Genomic DNA, 18073 nt, shown 5'->3' with positions numbered 1-18073 from the left:
ATGTACAAAACATTTTATACATAGGGGAACAACTACACAGCATTCTATAAGGGCGCATGCAAGTGGCATAGCTTGTAAATGCAAGGGGGTGTTACAGTGGCAGCTCTACCATTAGATACAAACTACAAAATTAATGAGGAAAAGAATGAAAAAAATACTCAACTATATAAAAAGATTCTCTGTATTCTTATATATAAGTAGTGGAAATAGTAATAATGAACCGGGAGGAAAAAGCCTCAAGAAGCTCTCGGCTAATAACTGAAAGAGCAGGAGTTCTTCAACATAGGCAAAAAAAACCCTCCCTGATAGATTCAATTGCAAATAGGTAAATAGATACAAACTTGTCAAAAATAACAGCTTTAAATACTTAGCTGTGAAGTCTCTTTCTTCCAACTATATCAAAAACGGACCTCAGGAGGCACACTCCAGTAAAGGCCTTCTCACCCCACTCCTCAACTCTTAACTTTTTTTATTTCTTTTCCAAAAGGCGGCAGTGGCAGCGATTGCCATAGGCTGCGCTGCTGCCGGCACAGGCCTCTTCTCCCACCGTGGCCTGCCTCTTCATGTAATTTCCTGTTTCCTCAGAGGCGGGACGCAGTAGCAAAGAGGTCGGTGCCGGCGGCAGGGCAGCCTATGGGAATCGCTGCTGCCTTTTGGAAAAAAAAAATAAGGTAAACGTGGGGAAGAGGGTTGAGGAGGGAAGGGGGCAGGCGGCATCTCATCCCTGCCTCGGGTGGCAGATTGCCTTGGGCCGTTCCTAGGTGTTAGCATGGGAGGGGCATAGAATACTGTAAGTTACATGTGTCCATGCCGCATTTATATGCCCGAGTTCATCCAGGTCTGTGGTTGATGTAACGGTAGTCATGTACATGTAGGCGCATCGATACTGGGTTACGACAGTATTCTGTAACTGAATATGGGTGCCCAGATGCCATTATAGAATAGATTCTCATCGCATGGCATCGGAGTTCCTAACATGCGGCACCCACTTATAGAATTATCCAAACACTATCTGATCATCGTCACACCAGGGAGTCAACCAGGGCATTCAGGCCACAGGGCTCCATGCCATCCTCATAGCCTACAGACAGACTTTGGGGCTCCCTCCCCTCTTTCTGCTGTGGACCCAGCATTTCTAACACCAACCGTGCTCTGCTGCATGCAAAATGCATGCTGTCGGGTCATTCTCACACCTTTCCATGAGAATTAGGCTTGCTGTACAGAGGGAGTTCAATTTTCAGAAGCATTCTGTGTTTTGAACCGTGTTTTACATGCAGAAATAAGCTTTATATAAAAGTACTTCCAGATATGTGCGTGCCTTTGTGCTTTCAGCAGCTATGTGTATAACTTGACCTGGGCTGAACAGAGGCATTCCTGGGTGAGTGTTTGGGGAGTGGGTGGGGGAGGTTGCATTTATATGCAGTATGTTGTGTATAACTTGACCTGGCCTGAACAGAGGCATTCCTGGGTGAGTGTTTGGGGAGTGGGTAGGGGAGGTTGCATTTATATGCAGTATGTAAATTTAACTCCAAAAAAGTGTAAAGAGAGGTGGAAATGTAAGTATATGAATGCCCTGGGGGAGTTTTCAAAACAGAAATACACACATAACTTTTTTTTTTATTTTGAAATTTGCCAAGGCCCTGCAAAGGGAAAAATATGTGTCTACATAGTTATAAAATACCCTGTAAGCCCCCCCCCCCCCCCCCCAATCATCTTGATGCCCTGCTCTGTTCAGAACTATTTCTTTGGATGTTAAAACACATTATCCCAGTCATCATACTCTGTTGTGGAAGGCAGGCCAACTAGTGTATTCCACCCTCCCACCCCCACCCCCCCCACACACACACACTCGTGAGTGCCACCAGCTCCCTCTTAGTTTTAAAAAATTCATTTTTTTCTTTAACTAATATTTGAACCCTTCAGAGCAAAAGCAGGCAAAGTCCACTTTTTGCAGTATTTCAGCTATACACTGATTCATAGCCCCTATGGTGTATATACTTAGAAGAAAAATCAGGCCATGCCCATACCTAACCAATTCTACCATATGGTGAGTGACTTTCTTCACCGTCTTTCGAACAAGAATGGATGAAATCCCTAATTTCAAATATATTACCAAAAAAAACCAACAAACCCTGTTGCTTGACTTGATGAATCCATCTAAAAGCATCTATGTTACTTAAGCAAGCAAGGTGAAGGGAAATGGTTACTCTCTACATCCTGATTTTATATATATACATACCACAACTCGGATGACTGATATCTCCTATTGTAGCAAAGTGGAAATGGCTAGCTTTTGCTCTCAGAGGCTCATTTGTTTCATCAATTCTTATTTGGAAAACAAAAACATTGACATTTCAACATTTTCTTGAAGGGTTTGTTTACATTTTGACATTTGAAGTAAATTGCCCATGTATCAAAGTTGGGAAGAGAGAGTGAGTGTGTATTTTAAAAATGAAAATAACAGGAATACTTCAGCTTTCCAATGTAAAGAAACTCTTTACAAATTTACTGCAGCTGGGTTCCAAAAATGAGAAATTAACGGAGGTTTTGTGATGCCAGTGCCACTTCCCAGGAGAAAAGCTGCCATTGGGTTCTCCCTACTGGAGTTAGGATTCCATTGGGGGGGGGGGGTGAGAGGAGAAAACAGGTTCCCCATTGGCCACTCTCATATCTTTCCTGGGTGAGAGGCTCTCATTGGCTGATTCCTCATCATAACTTTCTGAAGGAGTTTTTCTGACTGAGGTAATGGTGGGAGTCTAAAGATTGGTTTCATACATGGAAAGATGTGAAAGGGAGAAATTATAAGTGCCATAATCAAAGTTCATTGAGAAACTGGAGACAATACAGATAATTGGCCTTTCATTGAAGAAAAGGTGTGCACACTATAGCACTTGCGAAATATAGCGTAACATGCAGCTACCCTCGGGTGAACAGTCTTAACAGCATTTTCTGGTGTGCAAACTGTATGGAAAATACCATAGTGGGGTGGAAACAGAATAATAAAGATAATTACTTAATTGCACTTTGGTTGTCCAGGTAAGGAGGCCTGACAGTACTGTTCATGTTCCACAGCCTGGGTCTTACACCCTTTTACCAGGCACTGCCTTCTGCCAGCACCTGCTCCAGCTTGTAAGGACTTTCATTCAGTGTTTTTCCTTGCATGGTGTAATTTGATAAGGGTAGCCAGAAAAGAGAGGATGAGGAGACTGAACAGCAGCCCCTTTGTCAGAGCTTCTAACCTGCTGAATTTCCGCATGAGGGCTTCCCAGAAATAGAACAGATTGGTGTTTTTGTATTCCTGCTGTTTGTCTGGGGGAGGGGAAAGTCTCCTGCAGAAAGAGGACTTGTCAGTGTTTTGGTATTTTTGGAGTGATGCCATTGAAGTCTGTGGAGGTATTTTCAATAGTTTAGAAAGTGAGATTGCACAACCGAGGAAATCTCCAGTATCAGTTGAGTCCTTTTTTCTACATGATGTCCAGAAAAAAATGGGACCCCCCTCAATATTTTTTTAAATCCAAAAATGTTCTACTGCAGCGGAAACCTCTACCTGAAATTTGAGACATTTCTGAGTACTTTATTTTTCAACAGGATGGAGGTCCAGCACGTCAAGCTGCAAAACAGTTAGTAACATAGTAGATGACGGCAGAAAAAGACCTGCATGGTCCATCCAGTCTGCCCAAGACAAACTCATATGTGTATACCTTACTTGAATTTGTACCTGTCCTTTTCAGGGCACAGACCGTATAAGTCTGCCCAGCAGTATTTCCCGCCTCCCATCATCGGCTCTGGTACAGACCGTATAAGTCTGCCCTCCCCTATCCTAGCCTCCCAACCACCAACCCCTCTTCCCCTCACCTGCTCTTAATTAATGAAACCCCAGAATACATTGAGCCAACAGCTCAGTGGAGTCAAGGTTGAAGGAGGACACTTTGAACACAAATTATGAACTATGAAAAAGCCCCATTATACTAATGTATTTTCAAAGGTCACATTAAATATTTGAACAAAATTGCAAAGTATTTTGAAAGTATGTATGGGGCTCTTTTTGTCTGGACATCATGTAATCCTTCCCCACTTAGACCCGCTCTTGTTGCAGTAACTCGCTGTGTTCCTAACTGGCTCTCATCCACTCTCAATTGCTGCTGTCTTGCAGCAGTAGCTTGTTCAAATTATTCTGTGTTCCCTCAGCTCCTGACATCATCAAGGATGAGGCTGATGATGTCAAGATTACTACTACTACTATTTAGCATTTCTATAGCGCTACAAGGCGTACGCAGTGCTGCACAAACATAGAAGATAGACAGTCCCTGCTCAAAGAGCTTACAATCTAATAGACAAAAAATAAATCAAATCAATTAATGTGTACAGGAAGGAGGAGAGGAGGGTAGGTGGAGGCGAGTGGTTACGAGTCAAAAGCAATGTTAAAGAGGTGGGCTTTCAGTCTAGATTTAAAGGTGGCCAAGGATGGGGCAAGACGTAGGGGCTCAGGAAGTTTATTCCAGGCGTAGGGTGCAGTGAGACAGAAGGCGCGAAGATTAAGGAGACCCAGCCTCACTGCTGAGAATGTAAAGGGGAGGGGCAATATATGAATTTCAGCCTGATTATGCTTGGTCAATGCTTTTCCTTTTTTTTTTAGTTATATTAATGTCTGTCCTATATTTCTACTTGAGTGACTTGGTTATATGTTGCTGGTGGTTGGGATTTCTCTTTTTTTTTTGTTCTTGCATCTGTCAGTCTTTTGTGTTTGAATAAGCTGTTTTTTGCTTGTGTATCTTTGTTTATTCAAAAACTCTTAATTTAAAATAGTAAGAATAAGAACTAGGAATCTTTTTCACACATCAAAAAATGGAATGTAACTTGAATATATTGGACCCTAGCTCAGTTTGTGCAAATGATGTTTGGTTACCTACAAGGCCTTGCGGAGAATTCCTAGTTGAAGTGAAGGATAACCCAGAGAGAAATTGGACTCCATGGCGTTGCGTTAGAAATTAAGTTGAACAAACTAGAAGGGTCTTCTTGCTGTCATACTCTGTTTTTAGCATTGCAGAGTTATTTTTTAATGTCCTAGCTAGCAGTAAGGACAAATAAGTTTTCTAATTGACAAAGAAATTTGTCTTTCATTGCAGTTGACTTCAAGATTTCCGGCTCATGTGTCCCTGTGTCTTACTGTGCTTTATTCCTTTTATGTAGGAGCTCGTCATCCTTGCTCGTTTCCCAGGGCTCCCTGTGTGCGTTGTCCTCCCCTATGGAGTCTGGATCTGCAACTTCCCAGCCACTTCCTATGGAGGGTAAAGATGAAACCAGTGACACGGACAGTGGGATCATTCTACAGTCAGGTGAATACCACTAGCCGCGTAGTGACAGACTGGGTCATATGAAGCCACTTTGGCACCCCACTTTAATTTTATAGTGCTTTTAGAATTCTGCTTGCCCCCAGTGAGAAGCACCCAAGGGGATGCCCAGCTTGGTGACATCACTGTTCCTGTGACTGTCTAACATAAGAAGCATAACAGAAGTGTTCCAGCAGCCAAGAGTGTTTATAAAATCTCTGTAGCAAAATGGCTACCAATCTCCCTTCTCAAAATGCCCAAAACAACTCTAAAGTAATAGAAACAGGTATAAGTGATGGTAGTCAAGGCACTGATGTCGCAACTGTCAGAATACCATGGCAGTAAGTGACTGCTGTCCCAGCCATCAATGCGGACACCTCGTGCATGCTCAGTTCTCAAGCATCATATGCCTGGGAGCACATCCTCTGACTGCCATGATGTTCATACAGCCCAGGGGATTGGGCTGAGCATATCCTCAGCTAGCATAGTTTGGGGATCCCTGCTAACTAAGATATTCATTTGTTAAGTTTGGTGGGAGGGCGAGGGGAGTGTGGGACTTAAAGGAAATGCCTCATGCTCACCCATTGGCACACCCAAAAATTGCCTTCTGGTTATACCACTGTTTTGTGCTGGAGACTGCATCTCAGAAATGCTGTGGACAGAGGAGGGCCACCGAAACAGTGGAGAGTGTGCCCAAAGAACTTGTAGTCAAACAGACAGGCTGAACTAGCTGCATTGGGGGTGGGAGTTTGTCAGAAATCATAGAGTGAATTGGGTCATTTGGCATTTGTGGGCATCACCTTGTAACAGTATCTCTACCGAAGAAAGCCAGAAGGATGCATCAGGGACTGACTCTTCCTTCTCCCCCCCCCCCCCCCCCCCCGGTGGTCCTATAGCAAGGCCTTTTGCCATAACATTATGTCTGCTTCTTTCTCTCCACAGGGCCTGACAGCCCCCTTTCTCCCATGAAGGATCTGACTTATGCCATGAGGAAGCAGCAACAAGCCCTGGAAGAGAAACTGGAAGCCTGTCTGCTGGAATTGAAAAAACTCTGCCTGCGAGAGGCGGTGAGTGGCTGACTTTCACCGATTACACAGTAAAAACATTTTTTAAAAATATTCTTCATATATGTTCAGGAACTTGCTTAACTACTTTTTCATAAAAGAACAACAAAGTGGATTACAAGTAAAATACAATATAAAATTTCAATGATAAAATTAATAAAATCGAAAGTAAGACAGCAACAGACAAATATTTAAAAAATTAAAAACCTCAGTATTAACTGCATTTGTCTGTCTTTTTTTTTTTTTTAAATTTGGGGCCAGCAAATGATTGATTTTTTGCCTGGATGTTGGAGAAGATGTTCCAGAGAAGATTGTATTAAATATCAGGATCATCATCTTCTCTTTATCCATTAGTAGGACTGCACACGTAGAAAGACTGTATATTCTACAAACTCACCAGCATGCGTGATTTGATTATTGAATTGGATTAGGTTAGGTTTTGTTTTTATTTTATTTATTTGTATTTTTTAGATGTTTTATTAAGAGGGGCATGTATTGGCAGGTGAGTCTGCCTTTACTCTCGCAATCTTTGACTTGGCATTATGGTGCTCAAGTCATATTTGGATGCTTAATGCTAATATTATTGTTAGAATTGTCTATTGGGAAGGGCGAGGAAGGCATATCATTGTTGTTTTAAGTTTACTAATGCGTTTAATTGGCAGAGAAATTTAATTGATTGTAACGAGGTACAGCCTAGACATATTGAAGTACTTGCTTCATCAAAAACAAGACAAGGACACTATTCAGAGTAAACAAATCAAATCTCCAATTTCTTTTAATTAATTTATTTATTATTACATTTGTACCCTGCGCTTTCCCACTCAAAGCAGGTTCAATGCGGCTTACATAAGTGGATATGTGTTGGGTAGATGGGTTCATAGGATTAGTTTAGGTCATTTGGGTAGTAGGCTTGCTTGAACAGATGGGTTTTTAGTGATTTCCGGAAGGGTAGATATTCGCTAATAGCATTACTTAACTAAAGTTGTTTTCAGGATGATGTTGTATCTAGCATCCCAATACTAATTTATTATTTTAATGCCAGATCAGTTCTGAATAAGGCTGTAGTGATTCAGGATTGGTTAGAGGAAGAGCAACCAGGTTTGGTTGTTGTTGTGGAAACTTGGTTCAAATTATGAGATAATCCTGTTTTTAATGATCTACGTCCCAATGGTTAGAGTACTTACTAGAAGAGGAGAGGACTTAGCAAAAATATATAAATCTTTTTTTGATATTAATTTACCATCTTTGGAGATTTTACCTTGTACTATCCATGATAGTACATTGGAGGATTCTCCATGTTTTATTTTATGTTATTTTCCTCCTGGTAAATGGAAAGAGGATCAAGATATGTTCATTGATTTCATTTATAGAACAGAGTTTGAATTTCCAAATAGTTTTATTAGGAGATATTTATCTTCATCTTGAAAATCCAGTCAGGTTAATAATTTTTTTTTTTTTTTTAGCCTTGCTTGGTTTTATGAAGTCTTTGACATCTCCTATTCATCTTAAGGGTCATCAACTAGTTTTATTTGCATATAAGGTTTCTAACTGTGTCTTTTAATGTTTCAAATATATCACGGTGTCCATTAATTTGGTCAGATCACTATTGATTACATTTTGTAATTTATTGGAAAGATAGAACAAAATCGTTGAAAAAGGGACAAATAAAACCAGGTTTTTCAAGAGGTGAAACTTTTATCCTTTCATTATCTGGCATAAGGTGGATAATGAAATGGGCCACAAACTTAGCTGTAAAGAGTTTTATTTTCAGTGTGGAATACACTAATAGAAATGCTTTCGATGAGGTAGCACCATTGAAGCAGAGAAAAGGTCTGGCTAGGAAGAAAATAGAATGGTTTTCAGAAGAATTAATGAATGATAAAAGAGGAGAGACCACGTGATGCCGTGAGGAGCGTCGGACGCAGGTGCCTGTAGCTGCTCCAGATTCCATCCCTCCATCCGCTTAAATCGGCGATATTAAAGACGACCCTCCACTTATTTTAAGCGATAACGGGGGCTACCTTTATATGGACAAGTTCGTCACAGTGACAATTCCGATTGCCTCTAAATCGGCAAAGAAAGTCTCGGAGCGGATTAAGCAGGCCGGGGACAAGATGGCGGAACCGCCGCAGGCCCCGCAGCTCACATGTACCGAGACAGTGATAGCAGAACTGACAGCCTCGGTGGTCAACACATTGGACCCGCGACTGGTGCAACTTTCAGAGCAAATTGTGGGCATCTCCCAGTTAGCAGCTGATCTGGCCCGGCGAACGGGCGAGTTGGAAGTCCGAGTATCGGACCTTGAAGATGGTGTGCACGCGGACACGAGGGAGAGGGGGAGGGGACACTAAAGGGGGGAAAAACTTTGTGATTGATGGTTGATGTTATCCTTTGGTCGTTGTTATAATTGTTACGATTCGGGTATTGGGAAGCTGTCATTGACTAATGCTGTGTTTGTCTTTCCTGCCATCAATAAAAAAGATTGAAACATAAAAGAGCCAGTAGGTGGCTTGAAAGAAAGTGGTTAAAATGTCAAAATGAGGACAATAAGAAATTATGGAGGACGGCTATACATAACTTTGCTTGCTGAATCTTTACCTTATATTTTATCATATTATTCAGGAAATGTGGACAGGATAAGCTGGATTTTAAAATATTACACAAGTTTTTAAGTAAATTATATGAAATTCCAGAACCCCAAATGATGGCTGATTGTAGCCCTAAAGCTCAAGTGTTAACAACATATTTCAGGCAGTGGCGTACCAAGGGGGGGGCAGTGGGGGCGGTCTGCCCCGGGTGCACGCCGCTGGGGGGGTTCCGCGGCGCGCGCCTGCTGCGAGAGTTCGCTAACTTCTCTCGTTCGCTGCAGCTCCCTCTGCCCCGGAACAGGTTACTTCCTGTTCCGGGGCAGAGGGAGCTGCAGCGAATGAGCAAAGTTAGTAAACTCGCAGGAGACGCGCGCTGCAGCACCCCCCCCCCCGAGCGGCATGCACCCGGGGGGGTGTCTTTCGCCAGAGGGGGGGTCCGCGCTGCATCGGGGGGGGGGGGGGCGCTGCACCCGGGTGTCCGCCCCCCTAGGAACGCCACTGATTTCAGGATTAAAACTGAGAAAATTAGGGATTGTTTAAAAACACTACACTCTTCAGATAAACTAGTTGAAGGTCATTTGAGTAATCTAGGAGAAGTTATGGCAATGGATGGGATCTGGTCCTCGTTTACTCAACCTTCTATTCAAACAGTGTTGTCTTCTTTAAGGAAATATTCTTCATCATATCACATGCTTGATAATTGTTCACCTATTTTGATAATAAATGGAAATAAAACAAGATGATACCTTTTTTATTGGACTAACTTAATACATTTTTTGATGAGCCTTTGAAGGTAACCCTTCTTCAGAAATGAGCAAATGACATATATCAGAATATATCTGTGGAACATAAAAGAATTCCAATGACGGTCTCGGGGAGAAGGTGGGGGAGAGTGGGGAGGGGGTTGAGAAATACATCAAAAACTATAGTACTAACCAAGGTGCTCTAGCGTACTAAGGGCAGGGCAGTGGGGGGCGGTCCGCCACGGGTGCACACAGCAAGGGAGTGCGTAGCTGTCGGCTCTGCCGGTCCCCTGCCCCTCTGATGTTAACTTCCTGTTCTGGGGTAGGGGATCTGCAGAGCCAACAGCCACGCACCTGTTCCACACACCCCCTTGCTCGGAGGAAGGGGTGCTCTTCCCGGGGAGGGGGTGCCCGCCACGGGTGGCATCTGAGGTAGGTACGCCGCTACCTGGGTGACACCTCTGTAGGACAGTATGTTGCCAGATCAGAGCACTGCACTAATGACTTTATGATGAGACTACTAAAAGGAAATTTCAAAACCATCCAGGAACGTAAAACGTTTGAAGTTAAAATGATGAAATATGTTGGCACCCACCAGATAGTACTTAACAAAGATCTGGGTTTCCTATCACATTATAAACCATAAAATTATACTGCTTTGTTACCCTGTAATACTCATCCATCTTTCCTTGTTTCTTACCCCCCTCCTCACCCATTTCTGATCTGAAGAAGAAGGGTTACCTTCGAAAGCTCATCAAACCTTTTAGAAGCTTAAATAAAGTTAACATATAGATGTTAAGCAACACAGGTGAAAGAGCAGAATTCTGGGGCACTTCTGAGTGAATATCTAGCCAGCTACGTGTAGTCTGATTGGTTTGTACTCTAAAAAATCTACTACTCAAAAAAGAGCCAAACCATGACAGAACCCTACCCCCCCACTCCCAATTCTTGTAGGTATCCCAGCAGCAATCTATGACGTAAAGTATCAAAAGCCACTGAGATATCTAGAGCCACCATAATGTAGCCGAAGCCCCTTTCAAATCCAGCCCTAATACTGTCACACACTGTGATAAGCAATGTTTCCGTAGAGAACTTTGGACAAAATCCAAATTGAAAATCATCCAAGATCTGATACTCATCTAAAAAATCTTGAAGTTGAATCAGTACTAATTTCTCTACAGTCTTTGCCAAATAAAGTAGTGATGAGACAGACTGGTCTGTAATTTCCTGCCACAGAATTGTCTAAATGAACATCTTGTAATAAGGTTTTCACAATCACCTGTTTACATTGTTCTGGAGCAACACCTTCTTCAAAAGATTTATTAACCAATTGTGTCAAAAATGGAGAAATCTCTTTCTTTTTTTTTTTTTTTTAAGGCTTTTACCATCTTGGGTGTACATATATCCAAAGCATTTGTGGAATCATTAACCACACTAAATACTTTCTCTACCTGAGAAAAAGTCACTGGAGAAAAATCACACCATCTTAATTGTTTTGTATCAATCCTTCCTACTTTAGGAAGAGGATAGGCCAGAAAAGAGTTTAGGTAAGAAAGTTCTGTTGTTACAATTTGATATGTCTTGTGCATTTGACTTGGTACATCGTGACACATTGCTGAATTTAATTAACTTTTATGCTATAACAGGAACGGCGTTGCACTGGTTTATAAGTTTTCTTACTAAAAAATCTTACCAGGTGAAAATGATGGGTGAATTATCTTTGAGTGCCCCAGGGCCTCCTCAGTGTCGTCGTTCTGACTGTGCATTCGAAGTGGATCAGACTGTGTATGTTTCTCTCCTTTATTTCTTATTGGTTCAACATTCACAGTGGCTTTAGGGCTTACAGTAATCAGACCACAGGGACTCCTGAAGCAGGCCTCAGCGGCCGAAACACGATTCGTGTCAAGTCCAGTTTTTTTCTGAAATCAACTTCTAATGTGAACTCTTTGAGTCCGTTGGATGCTTTTTCATTGTCTTCGTTGTCTCCTTTGCTTGTGTTTGCTTGCCTGTTTCTACTGATGCAAAGGATTTTTGTTCTTCTGTGCTTCTCAATTCCAATTCTTTTTAACATACTTATAGCCCCTTTGGAGGCATTGGGGTTTCACCCTTTCATTTATGTGAACGATGTAGCCATTTAGATTTCATTCGATGGTGAGATTCAAGAAATTCTACCTAAAATTAGGCAGGGGTTGCAATGTTTAGAGTCCTGAGCTATGACATCTAAATTAAAGTTGAACACTGATAAGACCAAATTTCTACTTATAGTCACCCTCGTCAGATGTGGCTTTATACTTGATGGTGTAAGTTACAAGCTGGAATCACAATTGAAAATTTGTGGGGTAATACTAGATATATTTTTTTTAAACTTTTGAATCCCATATATAGCTATTAACAACAAAGGTGTTTAAATTATTGTGGAAGTTAAGGTGTATTAAGGCTTGTTTTGAAGCCAGTGAATTTCAACTTGTATACAGACAGTAATAATGTCACATTTGGACTATTGCAACATTATACATGTTGGATATCATGCATCTATCTGACGTCGACTAGAGACATTACAGAACACAGCAGCCAGACTGATATGTAAAACTGCTACATTTGAAAGTGCCAGGCAATTTCTTTGTAAACTCCACTAGCTTCCGATGGAGGCATGCTGCATTTTAAGCTATGTTATCTGGTCTTTTTATTCTTATATGACCAAGCACCACAGTATATGGTAAATTTAATTTCTATACTTAGTAATCAATGATAAGCTTTGATGTCCCCATGCATACCTCCTACCCACTCCCCTCCTCCCACCCTGTCAGACTGTCATAGTAATGCTTGAATGTTTTCACTTATATACACTTATATACAGCTAGCACATTTGCTTATTTCCGATCTGACGAAGAAGGGCAACCTTCGAAAGCTAATCAAGAAATGTATTAAGTTATGTCCAATAAAAAAGGTATCATCTTATTGTCTTTTCCATGTTTTATTTTGTTTGATTTCTATTGATAACCTTAAGAGTGGACTAACACGGCTACCACACTCCTATACTTAGTAAGAATTTTGTTAGCGTTTCCAGACATTATTTGACCCTTCATTTTCCTTCACCTCAATGCACAATGTGTAAGAATGGAATTCTCCTTAACTGTTTCATATCAAGCAGCAAAATGGTGGAAGATGCTGCCAAAGGACTTGCTTGATGAGTCTATGATTTTTTTGCAACTGGTTAAAAACTTGGTTATTCAAGAAGCTTGTTTTATGCTGAACTATGACAACTGTGTCTTTGATCTTATGTAAGTTTTAGGGCTGTTTCATTTGTGAGTCAAAAACCATACGTGATGAGTTTAATGGTTTGATCTGCTAATAGCTGTTAATAGCTTGGTTATTTTAGAAGTTTGTATCATATGTTATGTATGCTCTAGGGTTTGCCCTATTTCTTTGCTTGTAAACCACACTGAGCTAAATTTGGTGCTTGCGCCCTGTAAGTGCTAACTGTATTGTAATGTTATGTAATTTGCTTAAAGACGTGTGGATACTTTTATCTGGATGTCTTTTAGCACTAACCACCCTGTTATATAGTGCCCTGATTAATTTTTTGGGTCTCGGCTTGATGAATATTTCAGCTGTCTCAGTAAAATCTTTAAAAATGAGCAGTGTAGGGGCTGGCCCCATGGCTGAGGCCGTGGCATTTGTGTGCCGCGGTGTGGAATCCAGATTCAGAGTATATGTTTTGGGGGGGCTGGGTGAAGTCTGGGTGCACTGTAGGGATGATGTACTCCAGCCCAACTAGGAAGGAGAGATGGCAGCCCCTTCCTCAGTAATGAGTAATATAAAATAGTAACATAGTATATGATGGCAGATAAAGACCTGTCCGGTCCATCCAGTCTGCCCAATAAGATGAACATAGCATAAGGTGTAAGATGTGATACTTCATATGTATACCTAATCTTGATTTGTCCTTGCCATTTTCAGGGCATAGACCGTAGAAGTCTGCCCAGCACTGTCCTTGTTCTAAAACTTCTGAAGTTGTTATTGAGGGCCCACTCCAGCCCATCCAAATCTGTCCACCTACGATCAGGGCACAGACCGTAGAAGTCTGCCCTGCACTGGCTTTGCTTCTCATTACTGATGTTGCCATCTAATCACGGCTAAACTTCTGTAGATCCAACAGGATTCATTTGTGTTTATCCCACACATTTTTGAATTTCGTTACCATTTTCTTCTCCACTACCTTCCAGGGGAGAGCATTATAGGTAGGTGTGCCCTTCCTGCCCTTGTGCAGCTGTAGATCTCTTGAGCCTTTTGGGCATGTCCCTCTGGATTCGGTGAAGTAGCAGAAACAGCTGGTAATGCAAGGAGAAATTGGTAGTGTTACAGTAGTTTATTCTGGTTTGCCAGTATTGCAGCAGAGGTAACTGCCTCTTACAAAGCACCTATACCCAAACCCTGCCACAAGGTCAGTTCCAGAGCTGCCAGGTTACCCAGTTTATTTTATTATCTCATTTATACCCCACATTTTCCCAACAACGTCAGGCTCAATGTGGCTTACAGCGCACCGCAGAGGCAGACGCCAGTGCAGTAAAATCAAGCTAATACAACAGAAAACCTACATAAGAAATAATGGGGAAGATGGGGAAGGGACGGAAGGAGCAGGGAAACCGGGGGAGAGGAGGGAAGGGTGGATGTGTCCAAAATTGTCGATAGATTGCTGTGTATCAAGCAGAGGAGACACTGGCTGAGTCTGGGCTTGAACTCGCATCCCAAGGCAGCGTGGAATTTGTAATTCCCAATTCTACCCATTGAAATCAGTGCAGGTCCAAAACTGCTTCAGAATAGGGTTGATGGAAAATCTCCCTCCTGGAACTTTGGCAACGCTGCGTAAACAGAGCCTGTGTTGGACTGTAATAGACAGAAGTGTGCACCAGGGGCGTAGCCAGCCTTCCGTGGGGGAGGGGTCCAGAGCCCGGGGGGAGGGGGCACATTTTAGCCCTCCCCCCGGCGCCGCCCCTCCACCGCCGACATTGCCGCCCCCCCTCCCGCCGCTGCAGCCTACCTTTACTTTTGCTGGCGGGGGATCCCACTCCCCGCCAGCCGACGTCTTCTTCTCAGTCGCTTCCTGCTCTTCAATTTGTTTGCTGACGTCTTGCACGTTGTACGTGCAGGACGTCAGACTCAGAGAACAGAACTGAGTCTGACGTCCTGCACGTACAATTACGTGTAGGACGTCAGCAAACAAATTGAAGAGCAGGAAGGACTGAGAAGACGTCGGCTGGCGGGGAGTGGGATCCCCCGCCAGCAAAAGTAAAGGTAGGCGGCGGCGGGGGTGGGTTCGCCGGGAGGGGGGTCCTGGGGTGAATCTGCGGGGGCCCCGGCCCCCTCAGGCCCCACATAGCTACGCCACTGGTGTGCACAGTTAATTTAGGATGTTTAATTCTATGTTATGACCTTCTTTCTACTGCAGCATTTATTTATTTATTGGGATTTATTAACTGCCTTTATGAAGAGATTCACCCAAGGCAGAGTACAACAGATACAGTTTAGCATAAAACAACAATAGTAAAATGACCAACTATAAACATAAATGCAAAAAAAATGAGGTCAACTTGAAAACAGCAAATTGAAACCTAATAAAAGGATTACCATGAAACAGGTTAACAGCCCTGAAATTCAAATAGCAGAGATACAGTACAGTGTTAGCATAATGCTAATGATACACCTAATAAGCACGCATTAGAACAGTCAACTAACATAGCTATGATGCTAAAGATTTTCCGCAATACAGCTTACCATATAGCTGAGGTACCGAGTGCAGATATATAGGTGGGGGCAAGATTTGTGGTACAGAGTCAGTTGGGGATGATAGATAGATGGTTGGCTAAACTCTAGGCAAGTTCATTGTACAGTTAAGCAAGATATAAGGAACTGGTCTACGTTACAGTGTATGCAGCAAGCTAGTCCAGATACAGAATGAGTGTATAGTCAGTTAACCATCTTGGGAGAAGAGCCAGTCTTTCACCTGCTTCCTGAAGTAGAGGTAGTCTCAAGTTATACCTAGCCCTTTTGGGAGTAAATTCAAGAGTGTGGGGGCTACACTCGAGAAGGTTCGCTGGCGGGTATCACATCATACAATTTCTTTTGTCGAGGATATAGATAGTGATGATGATCCTTGAGAGGACCTTTGAGGTCTCAAAGGTGTGTAAAGGGTAACTTGTTCTTTAAGTACTCTGGCCCATTTTGTCTGAGGGCTTTGAAAGTCAAACATAAGAGTTTTAAATTTAGCCCTGTAAGACTCTGGTAACTAGTGGTTTTTGCAGGAAGGACGTGATGTGGTAACACCGCTTGCATCCTTCTATCAGTTGTGCTACAGCATTCTGAATTAGTTGGCGCTGATGAAAACCTTTTTTGGTTTGACCAGTGTACAGGGCATTACAATAATAAGTCGTGATGTTATCATAGCATGGACCACTATGGTCTGATTCATCTTTTTACTATATGGAGAGAGATTTTATAGCTGGCCTAGGTGATAGAGGCCATTTTTGAAGGCTGTTTGAATTTGCTGGATCATAGTTAGTGATGAGTCTAGCAGTATCCCAAGATTCCTGACCAGTGATTTTAGGGGAAGTTCATACTTCCCAAAAGGTATTTTGAAGTCGGGTATTTGTCCACTTGAGGGCTAGAACTTGCTTTCGCCACACAATGACCATTTTCAGTTTAACTGTCAAAATGTTTTCAGTTTAACTGTCAAAATGTGTTCTGGAGGAAGCTAAGACTGTCTCATACCCAGTAACCTAGCACCTTTAAGTGTGGAGGACAGGCCCTTAAAATCATGATAAGGCTGCGAGAATATTGACCCGATTCTTTTCATCAGATATTGGATTGCAGATTCATTTATTAATGGAGTTCTCTTTTGTTGTTTCTTTTTTTTTTCTTCTCTTTCTGACAGGAGCTGACAGGAAAGTTACCCAAAGAGTTTCCACTCAAGCCAGGAGAAAAGACCCCCAAGATCCGGCGGCGGATTGGTACCACCTTCAAGCTGGATGAGAAGATCATAACTTCCAGGGCAGAAGTGGTGAGAGACCTATTCCTGGATAAAGGGATTCCATAGACTTCAAAAAAGAAGGGATTTCAGTGGGAAAGAGGGGAAGAAAGGCTTATAGGGCACAGAAAAGATGTAGCATGGATATATATGGATAATGATATGGGAGATGTCATGGCTGGGCACGGAGTAGGATAGAAGTGCTACTACTACTACTACTATTTAGCATTTCTATAGCGCTACAAGGCATACGCAGCGCTGCACAAACATAGAAGAAAGACAGTCCCTGCTCAAAGAGCTTACAATCTAATAGACAAAAAATAAATAAAGTAAGCAAATCAAATCAATTAATGTGAACGGGAAGGAAGAGAGAAGGGTAGGTGGAGGCGAGTGGTTACAAGTGGTTACGAGTCAAAAGCAATGTTAAAGAGGTGGGCTTTCAGTCTAGATTTAAAGGTGGCCAAGGATGGGGCAAGACGTAGGGGCTCAGGAATTTTATTCCAGGTGTAGGGTGCAGCGAGACAGAAGGCGCGAAGTCTGGAGTTGGCAGTAGTGGAGAAGGGAACAGATAAGAAGGATTTATCCATGGAGCGGAGTGCACGGGAAGGGGTGTAGGGAAGGACGAGTGTGGAGAGATACTGGGGAGCAGCAGAGTGAATACATTTATAGGTTAGTAGAAGAAGTTTGAACAGGATGCGAAAACGGATAGGGAGCCAGTGAAGGGTCTTGAGGAGAGGAGTAGTATGAGTAAAGCGACCCTGGCGGAAGATGAGACGGGCAGCAGAGTTTTGAACCGACTGGAGAGGGGAGAGGTGACTAAGTGGGAGGCCAGCAAGAAGCAGATTGCAGTAGACTAAACGAGAGGTGACAAGGGTGTGGCATGACTGTATATCAGTGTGATATGGAAGATGGCATGGCTAGACACAGAATAGGATAGATGTTCACCCTACGAGTAACACGTAGCAGAAATGTCATGTGTGGACATTGGATAAGAGGGCTTTGAAGCTGCAGTGGACTGGTACACCAGGCTTTCAACTGCTGAGATGTGGAATCCAATTTGATTTGGGTAGTTAGTGAAAATATTTGGTCTCCAGCCTGATGATGTCACTAAAATCTAACATGGGTTGTCTGGAAATCTCTGTGCAGGGGACTGCAGTACTAGGGGTTACTACAGGGAAGGACAGAGGTACATTGCTAGGGTTGCTTGGGCTCAGTACTGGACTAGAAGAGCCTATTCCAGGCAAGACTGACGTACGTTGGCAAAGCAATATTTCATGGTCTCAGAATAACAGGGAGTGGTGCATTGGCAGAGCAGTGGGCATGA

The 18073-nt window shown here is 42.6% G+C and overlaps 1 protein-coding gene across 5 annotated transcripts in view; it reads left to right on the top strand.

Annotated features, from left to right (window-relative positions):
* The window catches only part of INAVA (innate immunity activator), a 73707-nt gene that overhangs the window by 37490 nt on the left and 18144 nt on the right, over positions 1-18073 (top strand). For 4 of the 5 annotated variants that reach the window (XM_030220888.1, XM_030220885.1, XM_030220887.1 and 1 more), the window contains exons 2-4: positions 5191-5336; positions 6273-6397; positions 16657-16782. In XM_030220888.1, coding sequence (XP_030076748.1) covers positions 5246-5336; positions 6273-6397; positions 16657-16782 — 342 coding nt within the window. In that variant the 5' untranslated portion in view covers positions 5191-5245. Of the gene's footprint in view, positions 1-5186; positions 5337-6272; positions 6398-16656; positions 16783-18073 lie in introns of all 5 variants that reach the window. The other variant, XM_030220886.1, reaches the window with a different exon arrangement.

The sequence above is a fragment of the Microcaecilia unicolor genome, chromosome 12 (assembly GCF_901765095.1).
Source record: "Microcaecilia unicolor chromosome 12, aMicUni1.1, whole genome shotgun sequence".
Taxonomy (NCBI): domain Eukaryota; kingdom Metazoa; phylum Chordata; class Amphibia; order Gymnophiona; family Siphonopidae; genus Microcaecilia; species Microcaecilia unicolor.
Note: the sequence above shows the minus strand (reverse complement) of the source record. Positions and strands in the feature narration are given on the sequence as shown.